The sequence below is a fragment of the Rhea americana genome, unplaced genomic scaffold (assembly GCF_003343005.1).
Source record: "Rhea americana isolate MKP2758 unplaced genomic scaffold, rheAme1 scaffold_528, whole genome shotgun sequence".
In the NCBI taxonomy this organism is placed as follows: domain Eukaryota; kingdom Metazoa; phylum Chordata; class Aves; order Rheiformes; family Rheidae; genus Rhea; species Rhea americana.
In genome coordinates, this window is record NW_028186677.1 from 142,330 (window position 1) to 165,255 (window position 22,926).

The window sequence follows — 22,926 nt, forward strand, 5'->3', positions numbered from 1 at the left end:
ACTTAAACTATATCTTACTGTGTTTCAAGTTTTCTAGTCTTTGTCAACTTTTGTCTTATTCCAACTTTTTTAAAAAGACTTTGAAAGACCTTAAAAAGACTGTTTGAGTACAGTTAGATATTTAAACCATGTTAACATTCCTGCTGAATCTTCAGATAGCCACAGTCAAGATATTAGAGGAAACACATTATCAGTATTTCAMTAACATCTAATCCAATGCTAATTCTTTAGGAAAAGTTTAATTTGAGCTTCATTTTCTTCAGTATGTAAAAAAATCCATGGACATTAAAGARCCATAGATGAAATACCACTAAGCAGTGCAAAGCCTGCTCTGTTAAAACTTATTGCTAAGACCCTCATTTCTAGAATACTTCATTCTAAAGGGTCCTCTATCTCTTCAATAGAAATTCAGCATATTCCAGATAACATATTCACATAAGTTAAAAGTCGCTCCTTCATATCATTAAAAATAAARAAAGCACAGATCTCATATTGAGAAAACAGCATCTCGAATGAGTCCCCCAAATTTGTACAATAAGTGCAAAAATCAACCCTAAATATAGATGTTCTAAAACCATGTGAAACAACAACTGATGTCAAATTAAGTAGTGCACATAATCTTGATCACCTCTGCTCTTTGATATTATATATTTTATTAGGCTTCCTGTGCCCATTTCTTAACATATACTATAAGATTTTTTTGGGTGCAGAGATCAAATCACATATCAAAAAGTCCTCAGTGAGAAGAGTGGATTCTTTAATGAAATACATCCTCTCTCCCAGCTGAAGAATACTGTAAACCTTACCTGACAGTTTGTCTGAACTGAAAACATTTTTAATCTTGTGGTCGCAGCACTTGGCACATCCTTTGTCAGGAACAGTCTTTGCACTGGGAAAATATGATCCACAGTGCAGTGGAGGAAATGGACAAAATGTGGTAATATTAATGTGTTTTCATTCCAAGAGCTTAATATGTTAATATACTACAAAAGAGTATTCTGAATGCATGCATTGTAACTCAGTAGTAATTTACAAGGGGAGCATTAGAGGTCCATGGTGTGGATAAACCTCCTATAACCTTAAAGCATTGAAAGTCTGCTAGTCAAGCAACTATATATTTCTAACGCAAAATAATGAATTACACCTTTCAAAGATGAACCACATTTGATTTTTTTTTTAAAGGGGCATGCCACGGGGATACAGTTCTTTGTCTTTCCTAAGCAAATCATTGTACATCTGATCGTATGTTGTTTTGAAATCATAAACATTCGGCTTGTCCGGTGCTGGTCCTGGCAGTTTCACATGAGTCCCTGTTCCAAAGGATCGGACACTGAATCCTCGTTTGCTGAAAGACAGGCAAGGGAGAGGGGGAGAAGCAATTAGATGAGATGGACTTTAAACACTGAAGTGCTAAAGAAAACATACTCAACTAAAGCATGCACACACACTCTCAGCAACCAACCAAATTACAACTGAATGTTCCGAACACATTTCAACTATACAGTTAAAACACAGAATACAGTGATTTCAGATTTACAGCACAGAGGAGTTGCAGCTGGAAATCTAAAGTTAGGCAGACACATTCTTTAACCCAGATAAACTAAATCTTTTATGTCAATTTGCAGTTAATATCAGAGGCTTTTCTCAAGTATTTAAGGTAACTAGTATCAAGTGGATGATTTTGCTGAACCTCGCTTCTCCAAAAAAGTGAAAAGGAACAACTTAGAATGGTTTCTCAGTTTAATTTTCTCTTTCCTGCTGCCTGTCTCCCTGCAAACTGTAGACTAAGCTAGCAYATTTTACCAAAATGTCTAAAACTGTGTCACTGTGCTTGTACTATACAACAAAACTGCATAGATTAAAGAGACAAGGGAGAGAGATCACACACTAGCACAGAAGCAAAGAAAAACACAACTGCTATTTGAAAATAAAGCTTCACCCTGAAGCTTTCCCATGTCTTCCTTCAAAAAAAAAAAAAAAAAAGTTGAAACATTTTATATGTGAAACAGTCTAAATTAGCAGGGAACATCACGTAATCTTTATGTGCCTGAAACAGAATGCAAGCAGTACAAGACATGCTGTACAAGTACAAACCACCTCTACACAAAGACTACCTTAGAAGTTATATGCAGTTGGGTAAGACTGAGCAACACAGGTATTTTATGAGAAAAGAGTGATAGTCTAGTCTTGCTGTCAAAATATGCTGGGTTTACCAATCCAAAATTGATTTTGGTGAAAGACAAAACTCCAAGTGGAATATCTGCAGTTTTACACTAGCAATAATGTAGTAAACTGCAATTATTYCCCCCCCCACCTAGAACTTTTTAAGTTTTCTTAACAGAAAGTAACTTCATTACAGAATCCTGACCATGTCCTGCTCTCTRTGCCTCCAAGTAAAGAATACTGCAACAGCCATGAAAGCATCCTCAGCATGTCCTTGCTGCACAAAGCTTTGTAACTACACATTCTTCAGCTTGAATTATTAGTTTTGCATTTGAAAGTCTCCAGTTCARATGTACAATGGAGAAATAAAAATAAAATCTTCAGTTTATTGCTAGTCTTTGGTTTGAAACCCATCACAATCCATAATGGACTATATACATTATAACACACAGCACAGTAGCAGGAAACTTCTGAATTAGACATTGGTGGGAGGAGGGGAAATCATGGTCTATTACTCAAAAAATAAACACTTCTTTAGGATTACAGCAAAAAGGAACAGAATCCTCAAATATTTGAAGGTTTTTATACAAAGCCAAGTCAATCCAGCTCAAACTTAACTCTGAGAGAGTTTACCAAAGATTGCTCTATTACTTAAATCGCGTATCTTTCAAGTAAAGGCTTTCAGGCATAACCATACTAACAATCCTCCCTTTCATTCTCTTTTAGCATTTTATCATCTGAATGCAAAGAAAGATGATTTGCATTTGATCATTTGAGATGTATTATGTTAGGGTACAACAAATAAATGCCCAATTCACTACTGACTTTTCTATGACCTACTGTTTGGTTTTGCAGAAGAGGAAGAAAAAAAAATGGAGAGGGAGGGGCACAACGCAGGAGTATTTCACTACTGAATATTGTTGTGTCATATATTGGTCCTTGTATGGRAAAATAAAAGAACAAATAAAAACAGTGGAAGAGAAGGTCTTCATAATAACCCAGAGCTAACGAGATTTTGATTATTTATTTACTGCAGTTCTATCAGCAAGAGTCTCATTCTGTGCTTTCTCTTTACTAGAGGATGTTATCCATACAGAACTCTTCTTAGAGGAAATTCTGACAGGTTATCAGAAAACCTCAGACAGACAAATACACAGACAGAAGACGAAATTTCAGCTGCCTAGGCATTTAATACTATTCAGTGCAATAATAGAGAAGTGGTCATTATAAACAGTTCAGAACTGGGAAGTGACTAGGTCAACTAAAAGGTCTTTCCATTGACCAACTTCAGCCTTTTCAACTTAAGTTCCTTAAATAACACAGACCAGCCAAAAGACATTACTATCACAGAGGGTAAGTATGTTTAGGTATAACCTGACTTAAATAAGCCCAGTATAGAAAAAACTGAGTTCGTCTTCTAGTAGTGTTTAACTAACACCAAAAATCACATTTATTTCATAGGCAAACAGGTATAGGCAATCGTTACAGTTAAAAACTTTCAATTAAATAAGTCACAAACAACTTCAGATGCAGAATTTCTAGTTTACTGCCGAGAGACAACTTCTGTCCAATCATTACAGGCYAACAACCAAAAAGAAGCATAAAAAAACCCCACAATAATGAGTTCACAGACATTTCAGCTTTTTCCATGCTTATTCTTATGACCCTCTATAGAAGCTTCCAGAACTTTTAATTAAAAGATGTAAGTGACATCCTAACTGATGAAACCAGAATCATCTYGTTTCTTGTAGATATACTACTCCTTCTAGATTCCAATAAAAGCGTTCTTGGGAAACTCTTAACCACATTGCCAAGTATGCAATCTACAATGACCACAGACCCAAAGTTTAAATTTTGCAGCAGTTACAGTTGAAACTCACACACCATTTCTAAAGGAGTGCCTGCATTTTATGTACTATTTTCTTTAAAATTACGGTATGTAGTGTTTCAGACATTGCTTTTCCTTTGTGCTTTTAGCCACTTTTGATCTACAACATGCAAACATTCTGCACTTGCTTCTCTGCAATATAGTTTAGGCAGAGATGTTTCTGTCTTGATATAAGAAAGTAACAATGCCAACTGATTAACATCTCTCTACTCTGCTGAAGTTGCTTAGCTATCTGCATTAGCCTTTATACTTCCTCACTGCGGGGCCAAAACTACCTTTACTGTAATTTAATTAGGCTAGTACTAACACTTGGGCACCTGAAAGCACTTTTCTCAAGTAGACTGAAAAGCTGTGTGATCATTTTCACAAAGTGGAATGGTTATTCTGATGGCTTGCACCTAAAACTTGATTAAACCAGAGATAGCTGCATTCCACTCTTACTCGTTCCATAATAAAAAAAAAGGGGGGGGAGAGAAGAGAGAGGAAGAGAGATGAGTGGTGTAATGGGCCAAGTATCATAGGTAAAAACACTGTCACTGTTGTACAGAATGCTGAAACATCTAGCTTTATAATCATAATGTAATTTCTGAAACAGGTCAAGACAATGGCTTAATCTCAGCTTTTTAAAGAATCAGACTTGAAACTTCAATGATCTATCAGAGGATAAACAGAGAGATTAAAATTGTTAAAACAAAGAAATCAGGACACTTGCAGAGTCGCCTTCTGAGAGGAGGGAACAGGAGGCCGGGAACCAGTGCAAGAGTCTGAAGTACTCATTTTGAGCAAATTACAAGTCATGTCTTAACTGCTCAATCTTCACACACAAAATAGTACGAAAACTCAGTAAGAGACGCCAATTCAAATTGTGTGTTTGCTTTTGAAGTTATCCAAAAAAGCTTCCTAGCAGAGACCAATAGTGAACAAGTTTTGCCCCAAACTCAAACATAATACTAATAGTTGTGCAGCAATACCTCCTTTCAGTTGTCTTATCTGATCACAACTCTTTCCTCATTTCTTGCTTCATCACACTTTCTTTCAGTAGCTACATATAGTTCCTATTTTTGTAAACAATGGAGAGAGGACATGTGATGTTCTTTATTCTTTCTACAGTAATATAGAAACAACCGAAAATGGATACAAGTGGTAAGTGCAATTCTTCCACCCTCTCACCTCTCCCCTCAATCTGTGTCACATTAACAGTTGCTCAAAATTGTACAAATTCTCTTAGTTTATTTTCCTTACAATCCTTTCAAACTACACTTTCATTCTACTGCCTCTACTAGACATTAACACTGAAATTTCCTCTCTAAATGGCATGGCTATGTTAAAAAAAATGTTCATGTTTCAAAGTGATCTGTTCTAAGATGTCTCATCCTCCTTTCCTCACTGCATCTACAACTAGAAGTGATTTTTGTGAAGTAGTTTAACATCAGCTAATGGAATAAACAGTAGACTTTGGCACCTTACAGCTTTTGCCCTTTTTCCTCCTCTCTCACAGCAAGGCAGTCAATGTTGTGACGGAAAACTATCTCCTTCTATGCTTTCTTCCTTTCTTAAATTTTTACTTTAATATTATTCTCTGAAACAGGTGTACTGGGGTCACACATTGGCCACAGATTGATGCTGTACGTGAAAAGTCCATCTTCAATTGTCTGAACAGTCCTTGAAGTTTGCATAATCTCATGCAAATCACAGATCTTTGTTTTCAGTTGCTCACATCAAAATTTGTGGCATTGATGCACAAGACCCACTGAAAATTATTTCTTTGAACTGTCAGAATGTGCATCTCGCATGGAATTTCATCCTTTGGCATTAACAAYTACCGGGGTACAGCTTTTACGTAAGTCATACAATCTGATGTAGTATTATAAAATACTCTGTTACAAAGAGTGTGTTGAAACACTTTCAATGTGAAAAAAGACCACCTGCACAGAATTCTTATTCAACAGAGCCTGCTTCTTGTTAAGCAGCMGGTCAGATTCAGCTTACTGAGTCAGCAAATATCTGTTAAGCATTTGGTGCAGCTTTTTAATAGCAAACATTTACTACAAGTCAATATATGTGTAGTATTGATTCTCGGCCTACAAAAACCTAAAATATAGAAAACAATGAACTTTAAGTTTACCATAAGGTGTAAGATGTATTAATATACTATCCTAGTGCTGATTTCTGAAAGTGTGARGCTTAAATGTTAAAGTCTCCTAACGTGAAACTTCAGGAAGCTGTTACTATTAATATTACTAAGACCAACAGGCATAAATTATCATTACACAAATCAAATACAATCCAGTATTAGACCTCAATTCAGCAAGCATAGTTAATGGTCACCTCAACTTAAGTCCAAAGCTCATTACAATGAAATCACCCGTACTGCCCACATGCCCACATTTAGATTTAATTGCAGCACTATTTGAAACTAACCACTGTATTTTCCTCCAAAAGAACCTCAGAGCTCTTTGCAAATGTACATAACTACTACTTCCTGTCTGGGAAAAAACAGCTGCTGAAAGCCAAGATCAGCACAGGACTACATTACTAAAACAATAACACACAAGAGTTGTTTACCACTAACTTTCAGGCTCTGATGATAAAGATATCAGAAACAGTGTTAATCCATGCAGGCTGAGACATCAACTTTTAACTGCAACTTTTTTTCATTCTGCTGTTATTTTGGAATTTCACACATGCTTATTACGCAAAGGTAACTTCACATTAATGTAAGCTCATAAAAGTATAGCTTTTTCTTACAATAGAAAGTAAGAAGTAAATTTAAATATTAAGCGAATAGAAGAAAAACTGCCTTATCACTGCAGCTATAGCGGCAAAGTTCTTCAATGGACAAATCAGTAATTTTAACATATCCTTTCTTCAATACATAGCAGGAGAATAATTAGCAACAAYGCCCTCCTCCTAGATCACTTTGAAAGCATCTTATGCCATTCAACTAATAAAAATCATGCTGTTAAACAGTAGGAACACAAGCAYTGCTAACTGATTTTGATTATGAAATCTTCAAAACATTAAGAATTTCCTATACTGCAACATGTAATTTGCTTATCAGAGATAAGTTTGACAGTTTAAAACATTTGCTTCTTCTTGAGGATTTAACACCATTTAAAATTTCTTAAATTAAGTGATAGAAATTTCTATAGCCCACTGCATTTAGCTGTTTACAGATAATGTCAGTGGTCAGTAGAACCACTTATGCAAGCTGCTGTGGGTGTAACTTAAATCACGTAACTAGCAAAATTTAAGTTCCTGCTAGTAGGGTTTCAGGTGTTACATCTGTTTACTGCTGGTAGGATGTCCTCATGCTCACACTCCCAAGTTCTCAACACACTTATATGCTGTATGTTTTCATCTTTCATATTTTGTTTTAGGAAACTAAATGCACATCTGCACACTACAAGCTTCCGTGATTTCAGCAGAAGTAACAATACAAAGACCCTAAACTCAGGAGACTGAGATACCTTACTGATACTATCAAAGTCCGAAAATACAAAGTTAAAATAGCAATACAACCCCATAATGGAAGAATTTGCAATGTTAAGGGACATCAGTGTGCTACCAAATATACAAAAATAGGAATGTGCAAGTTTTTACACTAGACTTTCTGGTGTAGTGAGGAGTGTCTCTCTTCCACCTTCCTTTTCATAGTTTGAAGAATCAAGTCTGCATACTCTATGTTAATAAATGTCTATGCACATACCACAAGCTTCCAAATATTGTCTTGTAAGATTAGGATCATCTCTTTAACTGAGTTTCTTCTCTCATCCTGTACAACCTTACTTCAGCAATTTATTTCAATAACAGATTGGGGCAGGGGAGCATATATGTACACAACACCCATACATATTCTGTTCTGTGTTACTTCAAGGAAGATTCCCCCCCCACACACACACACACACTCCTTCTTTAGTTCCTTAATAGAGAGCAGACTCCCAGGGCCTTTGGAATTCATAGTGCTTCTCTTTATTTGTCCACAAGAACCTTTCCGCTCTTCAGGTGCCAAATACTCTGCTGCCAGCTTAGAAACAAACATTGGTCCAATGAACAAGGTAGGTCTACTGCACCAATAAGTTACTGAGCTAAATAAAAAGGTAATATAAGGCAAACCAACAGATAAAACAAAATAACAGCAGTTGCAGTGGGTTTGATTTTTACCAAATGCTTAAAACTCAAGGCTGTCTCCCTCCCTTTTGCCCCACCCTCCTCACTGCCTTTCTTCACATTTTACTATACATTTAACAACTGACATTAGTACTACTGTTTCATAATGTTGATATTTTCAGGTTACAATGATGTAGGGAGAACGCTTATTTTTTACAAGATGATTACAACAAATAATTTGACGTTTCTCTATCCTAAAAATGTATCTTTAGATACACAAAACACTGGACTTGTTTGTTAAGGTTATCTGTAAAAAATATGCAGGTTTTAATAGCATGTTCCATTTGTATATTATGCACATTCTTCATTAACCAAATTTAATTTCAAATACTCATTAATATCACTGATGGGCATATAGTATATGACAAATCAGAAATGCTGAAACTCTTATTTTCCTCAATCACTTAACTTTTTCTGAATCATGGCATTACAGATAACAGATCAGCACAGYTGGAAACCAAAAAGTTGCCATTTGCATTGTTCTGGGGTGGTATAGGAAGCAATTTGTCTATGAAGTTCAGGGCAAGTCTGCTTTTGCACATTTATACTCTATTAAGCAGAAAAGGCTCTACTTCCAATYGTGCAAGCTGCTAAAACAAACAAACAAATCTTGCTAAAAACTGAATCAGCTCACAATGCCATCTTTCAATCTGTTCCTACTAGAAAACCTCAGTGAGAGTCACAGTAGAAAATTAAAGTTTTTCTTCTTTCCACTGAAGAATTACTTCTCTTGCACAACAAACACTTAAAAACTATGAGACCTGCAGTCTCAGTCAGAACATTTCAGTTCATCAGACTAGTGCTAACTTGCTCATACTCCTAACCCTCAAAAATAAAAATACTTTGTACAGGTGGGTGCTTGCTTGCACACACTTTCATTCACACTGCGAAGATTACTACAGGTCAGAACCCCTTGGTTTTACCAGAGCAGTATGCTCCATAAATTTAAAAATCTGTACAGGCAAAAATCACCATCATCACAAAACTTAATTATGAAGCGTATCTGTAAAAGCAAGACATGGAGGATGAGCTGGATTTGACCTAGAGGTTGGTTACAGATGTTTATGCATAAAGACATAGTCGTTCCTTAAAAGTTGTCAAACTGCATGTCCCTTTTTGCTTTCTCTCTTTTACCTTTGCTTTAGTATCTCAACATGCAGCAATAGCGAGAGCAACTGTTCTACTAAAAATCTCAAAAGACCTTGAGTTCAACTTCTTTTGGAAGATTAGAACAGTAACAAAGTGTTTAAAAATTGGTTAGTAAGAAAATACGTCAGGATACAAAGCAAAAGAAAACTGGTGGTGAACCAAGATAATGCCAGAAGTCAGCAGAGTAATCAGACRTGAAAAACAGTGTTTTCCTGAGGCACAAGTGGCAACACAGAACTATCAATTACAATAAGGATGAAGGACAAATTCGGGTTGGCAAATCAGACTTGTTGAAAATCCTTTTGAAATGAACCACTGCAATTTAAAAGTACAAAAAAAGTTTATAAATAATCTCCAGAAAAGTAACTTTTAATATTTGGTACATTAAGCTAAAAAGACAAGCAAACAAAAAACCYACAGACATAGAACAATATATATTCCAATTTGGGGTGGTTTTTTTGAGTCTGAAAGAGAGAACATCAGGATGTTATAGAAGGTAAGAATGTTAAAATATTAAACCAAGCCTGTTTATCTTTTTTAATGTATGAAATTATGAAGTGCTTTAAACAACTAAGAAGATATAAGAAGAAATACAAAATCAAGAAGGGACGAACTGCAGGTACTTCCAATTAAAAAAAAAAAACTACTAGCTAAATCAAGTATTTCATCTAGGTGTTCCAGTGTAGATAGCTAGATTTTTTACATATACCTCAGAAAATTATATTCAGAAATTTCTGTGAGATCATTTTTGCTTTCAAAGGCAGTAGTATGCAGTTCAGTCCAAGCTTTAGCAGACATTATATAGGCCTTAAGTGTGGGTAGCAAAATAAGCTTGCCTTACAGATAGGTATTTTTCTCTATAAATTGAAGACTGGCATAAGCACAACTACTCAAAAACACATCTACAAGAAAGAATTGGCTTTAATTAAACTTGTAATTCAGGCAAATACTGTACAGACTGGAGAAGTTAATTCTGAAACCTGACCTACAACATGAGGAACAGCTGAACATTCAAACATCACATTAAGTATTTTATTTTCAATATATTTAGTGGCATTAATACTGTTTGATAAAGCCTGAGCCAAGTACTTCTGTGAGATCTTGAGCTACACATAGTTCTTGAAGGTGTTCAACACTGAGGACTCCATACTTTGTTTTCAATTAGTCACCTAGACTTCTGTAGTATTTTTGTCCTTCAAACTTTTGTAATCCCTTAATACCTTATAGTTTCAAAATGCCTTGGTTTATTCGCTTTAAACATTTCTCCATAACTCTTCTTTCTCTTCTAGTTGTGAGTTTTCAGAGTACAGTGAAACACACAACATGACATAACCCTGARTGGGTAAAATGGACTGGCTATGAGCAATGCAAACCTTTTCCTGAAGTTTATGACCAAACGACCACTTTCATTGCAAGGGTTAGTTATTTCTATAAAAGGGCATCCGCAGTACATCTCTATGTTGTCATTTATGTTACTTTCTTGTTCTAACTATATAGGATGTCACTGCTTACAAACATTTCCAAAATACCTATATTCTAAAATCTTAAGGGGAAAAGAAAAAGACTTTAAACAAATATTTCTTTACAGCACTTGCTAGAAAAAAAGTGCTTTGATTGTTTCCTCTGCAAAGGCAGAGGAGAAAAGAAAGGCCAAATGTTAAAAGTAAATTTAAATTTGTTATGAGTACTCAGTCTTAAGTAAGTTCCAGTATTATTAGCAGAAAAGTAACAAAGGAATAACATCTTTCCCACAAACAGTAGCTATTTGCAACTTTGTGCTTTCATAAAGCTGCCTCAGGTAACATCTGAGGCAGTTTCAAGCTTTAACAGCAGCATAAGCTGCTTACAGTAAGATGGCTGCCAGACCAGATACTTCTATTATTTGTTCTTTCAAGTTTTTTTTTTTTTTTTTTATGAAGCACACAAGTTACATTTAATTGCTTAACATATTGTGCTAGTAATGCGTATCTTTTTTATGTAAGTATTATTGTCCATAACTTTAAGCAAAAGTCTTTATCATATCCCTGTTGAGCACAGAAAAGATTCAGGGGCATGCTTTCTGGCTGCTCAGGTCTCTCCTGTCCCCCAAACCTCCCCCATCTCCAAGCCCCCTTTTGCATTCAGACAAGCTAGAAGAGTTTACAGTGCTAAATACTGGAATGCTCTCTCAGAGAGCCCATAACCCTCAAAGAGGCGTTTTAACATTCAGAAACGAATACTTCATACATTATCCCTGAAAAAAGGAAAAGGCTCCCTTTCAGCACCTAGAGAGGTCCAATGTTCAGATGCATTGATTTTTAAAGTTGCTGAGACACACGAGTCATGCTGTGCCCGTCGAAATCTCCAGTTCCTATTTTGCCGCACTGGATCTGGAGGTCCGTCAGTACCCACAGAGCAGACCTTATCACACCGGCCACTCCAGCTAGCCGAGTAGGAGCAGGGTCCAGAGAAAATGGAATACAAACAGGGATGAGGACCCTAAGCTTCTCGGCCTAGCTTTAGACGCAGGCCCCTAGTATGGCCCCAACTCCCAGCCAGCGCAGTGCCCCGCTGCCCTGGCAGCCCACTGGAGCCCAGCTCTACAGACAGGAAAGGAGAGCAATACCCGCGTTGCAGCAGACGGGAGAAGCCCTGATGCGGCCCTGGTGCAGCCAACAGGGCCTGGGATGCACACGCCGGGGCCGAGCGGCGGTGGGGAGGAGGCGGCGGGCCAGGCCGCACCGCCCCCGGCCTGCGGGGCGCTAGCTTAGGAAGGAGGTCGGGCAGGCCCTGGTTACCTGAGGATGTTGTGCGCCTCCATGCTGCGGTTCTGGTTGCTAGAGCACACCACGGCCACACGGAGCGGCGAGGAAGGCATAGCGACACAGGCAAGAGCCCAGCTCCCTCCCCRCGGCTCCGAAACCCGCCCAGCCCCGGCTACGGCTCACACAAAATGGCGGCCGGAGCCCCACGGCGGGCGGTGCCCGGACGTGTCACCAGGGCAGCGCCGCCCGCCGCGGCCAACCACCGAGCGGAGGGCGAGGGCGGAGGCCGCCGCCTGCAATAGAGCGCCGCCGGAGGGAGAGAGCGTCGCCAGCCGCAGAGCCCGGCGGGAGCGCGCAGGCGCCGCCGGAGCTRGAGGCGCGCGGAGGGGCCGAGCCGCGCCGAGCTGTGGCCGCGCCTCAGCGCTGGTCGGGGCCTGGGGTGTGCTGATCCCGGCTGCTTGCCCCGCACTTACCGCCGTGGTGCGGGAGCAGCTGCACACGCGCGCTGCACGGCTGCTTCGCGGCTCCTGGTTCTTCCCCTCTTCTGTGAAATAAAAGGACGAACTCTGCCACAGGCCGGACCACATCCTACGGAGTCTCTGATTTCCTTAAGACTCTGGCACAACATATGACAGGAGTCAATATGCTTTCAGTTGTTCTTAATTTTAAAGCTGAAGCCCTGAACTTCCTGGTTAGAGAGCCAGGAACGGCAACGCACAAGGACTCAGCATTTGCAAAAGAAAACAGGTTACTGCTTGCTTGAGCTGTTGAACTAAACATACCRCCTAACTTATCAGCAGTTGATGGAGTGGGGAAAAGACAGCAGAAAATTCATTGATGTTCCCACTATGATTCAGACAAATGCTCCACAATTCATTTTCTCCTATCCAACCACTTTTAACAGTTTTCAGAGTGAGTGGTTAGAAACAGCACTCCACAAGGGTTTGTTTCTGAGCCATCCACTAATTTCACACAGTCCAGCTCAGTATTACAGGGCTGTTAGCACACAACCTTTCCTTTTATTCTTAAATAATAAAACACTACTGACTTCTAGGTCAGCAAATACTTTCCATTGGTGGATTTCCAGAAAAAGGAGCAGAAAAAGCCACCTGAGCACAGCTAGATGAGAGCTAGTCCAAAACTGGGAGTAGCTGTGAGAAATGGCTATGCTTTGCTGTTAATCACTATTAATTGCTATGTATTTTTACTAATCACCTTTACTGTAAACAAGGTCATGTATGTAAAATTTTACTGTACAAACATTCACATCCCTCATGTGAATTAAACATAAGAGTGTGGAAAATGCTCAGTGACATACTTTCGTGTTAGGGCTTCTGCAGCTAACCACAGTAAGCACTGTTATTGTACAGGCAGGTGGCTCTTTCAGAGGGTAATGTAACACCTAGAATAATCTGGTAGAGACAATAGCTGTGTCAAACAGCTGGTTTAGCAGTTTGGTGGGGGGTGGGAGAGAGAGACCACTCTCCTCTCTGTTAAAAAAACCTACCCTGTTAGAGGCTTTCCCTAATTAGGCACTGTAATCTAGTCTGCCTTGCTACACATGCATTCTCTCAGACCATTCTGCACATTCCTAGTGGCTCTGTTTTGAACAGCTGGCCTTACCTCCTTTTTGGTGTTGGAGCAGCAGGGGTTAGAATAGCTGCAATGAGAATCACCAAAGGGAAGTCCTGTCAGTTCAGTGCCAGCTGCAAGACTGCTCTGAGCTTGCTTTCAACCCTGCCAAATGCAGCTCCGCTTGCACTATCCACACGGATGCTCGCACTGGCATTGCTGTGTTGAGATAAAGGGGAGCCAGCCCAACCACACAACTTCCAAATGACAATATGCAAAGAATGATGTTGCCATTATCTCATGGAGCATAAATAGATGGCAAGGCTGGATCTGGCTCTGTGATTGCCCCTAATCATTGCTTTGCCACAGAATCGAGGGGCTGTTACAGCATTCTCTCATCATCTCTTTGTGAAGCAGATGTTTTTCCATGGCTCATTACAGTGCCCTCATGTTTGTATTCCAAGCATGCAATCTCAGCCCKAAACGTGCTTCTTAGAGACAGAACTCAGCACGTGATGAATGATGTGCTCAATGCAAAGTCACAAAAGCAGGTGACAGAGACACAAGCTGGTTCTATAAAGACTTCCTCATGCAGGCAGATCATTCCACTTGCAGCAGTCAAGCTACCTCAAGCAGGGCCCACATAGTATGACTTCTAGTTAAACAGCAATATTCAGGCAGGCATYATATCAATTAAAGGTATATTATGGAAAAAATACATGTTTTAGCAACATTACAGATACCAAATCCATGGTGGGAAGGCTGCCGAATACAAATACACCCTTTCTTCTCTAGGGCTTTAAGTATTCACCCTTTCCTAACATTTCCTTCAATTATGTGTAGGTCTGTAGCATTTTACAAAGTAGCAAACAGGCCAGGTAGCATTCTGTCTTAAGGTGTGGACCCAAAGTGAGCCAAGGGAAGGAAAGTGTCCAGAATCTCTGACTCCCAGGCCGCAGGTTCACCCCAGAAGAAAACTGGAGGGAAGCCCTCTGGGTACAGGATATGAAGCAGTTCTTCCCTCATTCTCTTAGCTGACAGAGAGAAAAATAGTTCACTCTTTTTTCAAGTCTTGTCTCAGAAAGAATAGTTTTTCCATTTTGGATCCAAACTCTATTTTCTTCTGAATCTCTTTTCTAAACACAGGGCAAAAGCAACAGCGTTCTCAGCAATGGTTCATTTTAACTTAGAACACCAAAACTGTCAGCAATACCTAGTAAGTGCAGAAGAGAGACTCCTCCAGAACATTGTCCCTTGCTTTCTGCAGGCTCAGAAAGAAAAAGGGGCCAAGGCAGCCTGGACAATTTCTCTGCAGTGTGAGAGTCATGTTTTTTCCTGTTCTCAGTTGAGTACTCCTCACTTTGCCCCTTCCAGCTTCGGTACTGAGCTCTCCTTTCCTAACACGAATGAGAAGCAGATACAGGCTGGGATACACTGAGCAGCTTTTTCTTCTTCTCTGAATGGAACAGAGGTTTGATGGCTACCAGTTTATTCCCATTGTACAAAGGAGATCAGTAAACAGGCTATGGATTATCAAGCTTGATGGTTCACTCCTGAACTTGAGGGCAAGATGACAGATATACCACCATTGGAAATAAGGAGAAAAAGTTAGCTGTGATGCCACAGAGGCCTCCATATGCAAAGACATTATGATGCCGTCATTCCCAGTCCCTATCCCCATTGCAGGGCCTGTTCTAGCATCCGAAGAAACCACAGCAAAGTCCTTGTCAACTCCAGCACAAGAGATTCAGGAATATTAAAGTGCGAACTAAGAAAATGCTTTGACTCAGAGAGTATGTGATGCTTGTATAAGAGCTACCTCATTGGCCAATGCACCAAGAACTGATCCAGTGACCTTCAGAGTTAAAAAGCATCAGACTGCAGAAGTAAAACTATAGTTTAGGAGACTGGAAGGCAAGTACAGAGCTGGCAAAACATGAATTACTAAGTACTCCAAATCAATTAGCCATGAAATTCCCAGCACCGTTCTACACAGTTTTTCACTCTACTCCCTCTTCCTTTTCTTCCACTTTCATTTTAGTTTTCCGTGACAGAAATAGGGGGGAAGGGGCATGCCAAGGAGGTATGGTTCCTCCAGATACCTGAGTCAGCAAGAACCATATTTTCTATTACTTTCCACATCTGAGCAATGATTACCTTAAAAACACACTAACGCACCCCAAGATAAAAAATTCTCCAGACTTTTGAAGATGACAGTAGGGAATGGGGAAATGTGTTTAGGATGTTGTCTGCCCAATAACACATAAATGATTTGTTTGCTTAAGGTGTCCTGTCCTTGCTTCCTGCTCCTCCAGCCAGCAGTATAGAAGTGAAATATCACCAATGAACTATGTGATTTCAGTAGGGCCAGAAAGCTCTAAAACCTTATCCATTCTCTGACCAAATGCTTTTAGATGGCTGTCCCTTCTCTGTCAGAAGTAACACATATATGTTTTGTGCAAAATTGAAACACTTTGTCCAAAAACTCCCACAGAATGGGATAAAAAAAAAAAAAAGGCAGATGCATATGCATGTTGCATAATGCACCACTGAAGACTCTTGGATACCACATAATGAGTGTAGTATATGAATTTACATAGAATAGATACACCAAGGAGGAAGTAATGAATGAAGAACATTAATATACACAAACAACTGGCTGTGATCTTGATCAACGATCAATTAGACTGCAGAAGCACTCACAAACTCAGCCATCAATAGAAAACATAAATGTTAATCAAATTAAGGCTTTTTATATAAATTTTAAAAGGAGCTGAACCCAGGGTTGTTGGGAAGGCTTTGTTTCTTCTCAAGTGTATATCAGTGAAAATAATACAAAATGCAAACTTTTGAGAGGCCCCCAGGATCTGTATCTCTTCTCCTGTCTCCACAAACTTCCTGAAAAAAGCTTCAGGGTAATTAAGTACCTGTCTCAGTAGGAACCACTCTGTTAGCAATACACATGACAACAGAGGATATTTGATCAGTGAGGAGGGGGAACTCCCTCAAAAGTCACCTTCTTCATGCTTTGCCAATGGGAAACATCAGACACAAACAGCAGAAATATATCTTAGCTGTCTGGGTCTGGATATCAAACCAGTGTCAAATCCCAGTCTGCCTAGCAAGGTTGTATGTCCTTTGGGATAGTTTCCACACATTTCACCTTGAGAGAGGCAAAGTAATACTGCGGAGTGACTGCAAGCCAGGTTGACACACAGCCAGGTCACTAGTTCAAATCCAATACATCTGATGAAGCAGTCACCACAAACGTATGGATAGATCACAGTCTAGTTACAGTGGATCTGTTCCCCAAATCCACCCTCAACCTTTCCACAGCTGGGATCAGTTGCCTTCACTCTGGTTATGGAAGGTAAGAAAGTGTCTCCTTCTGTTGTCTGCTGTGCTGTGACTCTGCTGATTAAGTGCCTGGCAATGCACTCCTCAAAGACAGTGTAAGKCTTTGCTGGCCTTTTGATCTGTCCTTGCTGGAGCTAGCATTCTTCAGAAATATGAAAGAGCAGCACAATCTTTTCAGTTATTTAACAAAGAAAATGCCACTTCATCCTCCCAACATCCTCCTTTCAAAGCAAAACTCTTTTTAACTGTTTTGGCACCTAAAGTCAGATTTACTGTGGCCTCAGTGCATATAATTATTTTATGAATTAACTAAACTCTTCTCTTTGTCCAAYTGATATTACCTAGTGTCTTCATTTTGGCTACTGCCATTCAGAATTCCATCTGCCAGCTGGTGCAGCTTAAAACCATCCATGAATTTACCCTATAGGGATGAATCAACTGTCAGCTCCTCAAAGCTTAATGGAAGATCTCAATCCAAGTTTTAGCTTCAATACTACCTCTAAAACATCCAAGATAAATTGGAAAAAAAAAACAAAATAAAAATAAAAAAGTTCTTCATGTGACAAGGACAGCAAGGCAAAGCTTATTCTCAGTATTTGAACCCTGCCAGTCACTGACTTCCCTCAACTCTGTTGAGAGGATTCATCATCTTACTTCTGATCAAAAACTCCTATACAAAAAATTCTGTATACATGTATTTAATAATTAACTCATTCAGACAGTCAGCCTATTAGCAAAGTTGTGAGCTGCTCGCCCTCTTGTGACGACTCTTTGATGCTGCAGCAGGATCCAGCTTTCTTGCGTGTAAAAGAGGCATAAAGAGGATGGCTGTGGTAGCTTTGACTGATGCAAGGCTACTTGGAAGGCAGGGAGGGAATAGCTTCAGCACTCAGCACCTACTGGTTTCCGATGCAGCACACAAGTCTTACCAGGAAATCGTTTTCTACTAGCAAGTAGGTGCTGAATGTGTGTGTCTCTCCTGCTCCACAGACATCTGTTCTACTCTAAAATTTCACTGGTGAAAATCTGCATTTCATGCTTCATTTTCATCTTTTTAAAGCAGAATCTACAAGGCATTCTTTAACTTCAACATGCTGATACATTTCCTCAATTACTATAAATTCCATTACACATAGTCAGGGGATCTTAATGATTGATATTTAGTACCTCTGAAGTTCTAAACAATCTCATGCACACATATACATACATATGCACTATTAGGTTTCATCTACATATGTCCAAACAGAGAGACAGCAATTGAATAATTTGCTGCGAAGTGTGAAACTTTAATAATTTGACAGGTGAAGATACATTCCAATCATCCCCAACTCCATATCCCATAGTATAGCCGCTAGACAATCCTGTCTCACTTAATACACAGGCAATTTTCCAGCATCCATAACGAAATCACTCCAAGTTTACAATGTAATCTCTTGGACACATCTTTCACTCCATATTTGTAACATACCGTATCAATTGTAGTTCTGCAAAAAGCTGTTTCATACATACCAAATATTCCTGGCAGTCCCTGCATCTCTTTCCCAAATATGTCTTATTCCCATACTTCACATCCATCTTATTCTTCATATGCCTGGCAATGTAATCCACACACTCCATTAGCTTGCTTTCAGTAAAACATTCTTAGTGTCTTCAAGCAATTGTTTTTTCCTGAAAAGCATAGAGGCTTCTGGCTAGCTTTCTTTCTCAGCATTAGGTGGCAGCCAAATGTTGCAGCAGTTCCACTGGGCCATGAAGGAAAGGATGAGGGAAGCAGCATTCGGATGGAGAGCTGAATCATCCCAAATTAGAAATAAATTGGATCTGACACCCTGGATCAATCCCATTTCCATATCTGTGCCCAGAAGACTGACTCTATACTGAGAAGTCTGTACTGAAGATGAAGCAGACGTGTACTTTCTGTTATTCTTAGTCATGGAATTCTGCATTTTAGGAGTAAATCTTGTGCTTTTATTGAAAATCATTCAAATAAAAATGGTCAAAATTAGAAGTTATTTGTGTTCCCACTGAAATATCCTGATTTCAGAAGTGTTCTGATAAGCGTACAGGGCACCATGGCAACCTTGCTCATACCAGACCAATTTTGTTTCTCTCTGAGGCTTTCATCATCTTTTCTCCTTTCTATATCATTGTACTCTTCCACCTTAATTTACATGCACTATTTCAGCTGACACCAGTGCTTTTCAGTGCTTTTCAGCCAAGACAAGCAGGAGGCTGAGATTTCTTCCTTTACCTCAGAAGAGATCCTTCTAGGGAAATGAGAGAACACTGGCAGACTGGACTCATCTTCTTTCTACCTTGCAGTGAACACATGATGAACCAGGGAGTGGTATAATTAATAACTCTTTGAATGTCACGTGGCAGCAGCTGCCCAGTTTGCTCTTGGGATAGTTGCTTATGTCATTACTTCACATGGACCACAGAAGTTTCAAGAACTCTGGCATAAATTTTATTCAGTTTCCCTCTGGGTCTTAAATGACTGATTTTAGGAATGCCCAGTTCACAGGATGGGAAGGTATTAAAGATGTAGATTTCTCAACATTGGATTGCACTTGATGTGGCCTCTTGGGTTCCCTTTTTCAAGGCACTGCAAAATATCAGAAAAGGAAAGGTTTCATTTATTACTCTTTAACTGCAAGTTTAATCCTGAGGAGGATATTCATTTTACGTGCTTAAAATCAGGTCTTCTGAATTCTTTCTTTCTCACCCAAAGTTTCCTCTCTCCACCACTTTTAAAGAAACWTATGCATCTAACTGTGATCTTCTGAATCATCTCCAAAATTAGATTTCAAAAGTGGTCTAAGACAGATGGTATGTCTACTGCCACTGCTGCCTGCATGCAGGGCATCATAYGCTTTAACATCTTTCTACTACTCTTCTCTCAAAAACTCTAGTTTTGAGTTTAAAAGTATTATCTCAGTCTCTCCTAGGATAATTACAGTGGAGTAGCTGACAAATTAGAGCTAGTTACCCAGTACTAAATTAGTATAATTAGTTCACACCTGAAACTTCAGACTTCAAGAATATAATGCTTAATGCAATGAGAAGTTAAAGAGGTAGAATACAACATAATAAGCTGAATATACATCAGGTTTATTTCTTCATACCTCACTAGTGCTGGGGCACTAGTGGGGCCTAGGTTATCCAGAACCATGCTTTCATACARAACTTGAAGGTAGTATATAGAATTACAGAAAATATGGAAAATAGCACAAAGCCTAAGAATGATGGATACGATAACACAAATATAGTACACAAGAGAGACTAAAAGGAGAAAAATTCAATAGCATAGACAAGGGAGCAAAGACCAGGAAGCCTAGCATCTTATTCAGGAAAACATTATTTCTCATTTTCTGCTTAGGCAAAGCATTAATAAAACAGACACAACAACATAGGGAATAAATATAAAAAGAAAGAACATTTCCAAAGAATAATATACAAAAAGAATTCCTAAAAAAAAACAAAAACAAAAAAAGACCTCATTGCAGCACCACCTCCACCTACTTCCAAAAACTAGAGCCAACTGAGCAGAGACCACAGCCCTGCCTACAGGGAGGCCACGCTGCTCTGGGCAACAGAGGGGYTCAGGAGCACAAGGGAAYGCTGATCGGCACCCTGGGCCCTCCCCTACCTTCAGAGAAGTGCCAGTGTCCAGGCTCCCTCGCTTTCTCCTCCATCTTCTGCAGCTTGCATCTTTGGCYTCCAGATGAGCTTGTAGAGTCTTCACTCTTRCTCCTTACAGTTTCTCCAAGCCTTCCTCTTCTAGACCACRTCTGYTTTGCAGCACCAGGGAACCGGCAAAGACCAGAGACAAGATCAGGACAYTGAGGAAACAACTCCAGTCCCAGCCCCGCTGAACTTACCCTGAGGAGGTAAGGCTCTCTCCACCCAGTAAGCGTGCAGCCTGGCACTCAAGCCCTCAGGCCAGCACGGGCTGCCCCCTTAGTCTTCTTGGTGGGTCTTCTGACACCYCTCGAGGCTCCCCCACRCACACTCCAAAATGACGGACTCACCAAGGAGCCCACCCCACAGAAGCTCAGCTCCATGCTCTCCCCAGGCGATCGTTACACGGTGCGTGCAGAACGCACCTGGAGGAAAAAGAGAGGCTGCAGATGGGCAGGCAGCACTCGTACGGGCCTGCTCCAGAGACAACCATCTGGAGGAGCACCTGCCAGGGCATCCCCTCTGGCCTGCCAGAGGGGCTGCCCTTCTTGCGCTTGCCAGCCTGTGCTGCAGAGGCAGCATCCCTCTCCAGCAGCACCTCTGCGCGGAAGGCTTGAGGCTTGCCTGGAGACATGCAGGTGGATTAGAGGCCTGTGAGAAAGGGCCAGGACTCCMGGCACCAAAGGCTAGGAAGGGGCCAGGCAACACACGCAGAAGAGACTTACCCCCCACTTGCACGAGGGGCTCACTCTGCAAGCAGGCTTGGAAAAGCGGCCTCTTCTCAAGGAGCCAAAGGAGCAGTTGGGCCCCTACACTGCAGGAAGCCCATGGTGCTCAAGGCACCAGGGGCCTCCCTGCTTCTCAGAGAGGCAGCTCTGATGGCCTTCACCCCGGTAACAGTGTGCTCACTCAGCTGAGGCTGTCAGCATGGCGCAGCACTGTAAAGGCAGAGGCCGGAGCCCCCGTTCCTGGGACGGAAGGGCTCGGGAGAGCTTTGTGCTCTCCCCACCCCACCCGAGGCAGCAGGAATGCCACTGGCATCCTACTTTACAAGGTGCTCACCCTGGCTGCCTAGTGAAAGCAGCATCAAGGCAAGAGGCTGCCGCACCATCAGCCACACCCTGATTACAGGGAGGCCAGAAGGGTCTTCCTCACTGGGCCTGGATTTACTGGGTACTCGCAGGGCACAGACTGCCACGCAGGCATGAAGCCCTGCGGGCAGAGACCTCGACCCCGMTTACGGGGAGGTCTCGGTCAGCTCAAAGGCATAAGCCTTGCATATGCATACATCCCTTAAAGGGAAGGCTCATGCCATGCGTGCTCCTTACAGCGCTGACATGCCAAGGGCAACATCAGTCAGGCGCAATATTCAAAGGAGGCTGACCTGCTCCTCGCTTACGGGCCGAGCACGCCACAGTACCTGCCAGAGGGGCTCTTTAAGAGCCCACCTTCTCCCCAGCAGCAAGGCGGACGTGTTCTGTTCCCACAAAAAGCCCCTTCTGCGGGAAGGCAGGAGGCTCCTTTGGTGAGTGCACACAATGCTTCTGGTTCTCTGCTTCTGCAAAGCGTCCATAGCTAATACTGCAGCGATTTTGAGCAAAAACAATACACCATCCACAACAGTCACACCATCGCCATACATACCCACAGGCACACAAGATGGACAGCTTCCCAGGAGAGAGGCAAGACCTCACTGCGGCACCACCTCCAGCCAGTCTCAAACACTAGAGCCTCCTGCCCTCCCAAAGGGAGAGAGGTACAAAACTACATCCGACTTATTGACCGGGGGCCGGTACTCTGATCACAAAGGTCTCCGCATCCCCTCTCAAAGTGCAGCACAAGGCATGCACCCAGACGGCAAAGCCTCGGGCTATGCACCTGACTTACAGGAGAGCCCTGTGCCACCACCTGCTGCCCGGGCAGCAAGCCCCACGGGCTCCGATGACGGAGCGGGCAGGCGCCTGCCTCTAGGCACCGCAGTCCACACAGCTGTAGCTCGCCGCTTCCAYCCTGCCTACAGGGGAGCAACGCCGCACTAGCCCCTATTGCATGGCACTGTGCCACCGCTTCAGGGTCTGGCACCCAACTTACTGGCCAGTCCCACGGCTCAGGCCGCTGAAGGCCTCCCCCGAGCTGAGAAATGGACAGCACGGTGACTTCCACCCGCCTTACAGGGCAGTCACTCCCAGCAGCCGCCCAAAG

At 41.2% G+C, this 22,926-nt stretch overlaps 1 protein-coding gene across 1 annotated transcript in view; it reads right to left on the reverse strand.

Moving 5' to 3' along the window:
• Window positions 1-12,326, reverse strand: part of SSU72 (SSU72 homolog, RNA polymerase II CTD phosphatase) — a 33,402-nt gene extending 21,076 nt beyond the window's left edge. The window contains exons 1-2 of the mRNA XM_085318241.1: window positions 12,148-12,326; window positions 1,202-1,345 (exon numbers count right to left, since the gene is read on the reverse strand). Of these exons, the coding sequence (XP_085174367.1) occupies window positions 1,202-1,345; window positions 12,148-12,227 (224 nt within the window). The 5' untranslated portion in view covers window positions 12,228-12,326. The remainder of the gene's footprint in view (window positions 1-1,201; window positions 1,346-12,147) is intronic.
• Between the last annotated feature and the right edge of the window lie 10,600 nt (window positions 12,327-22,926).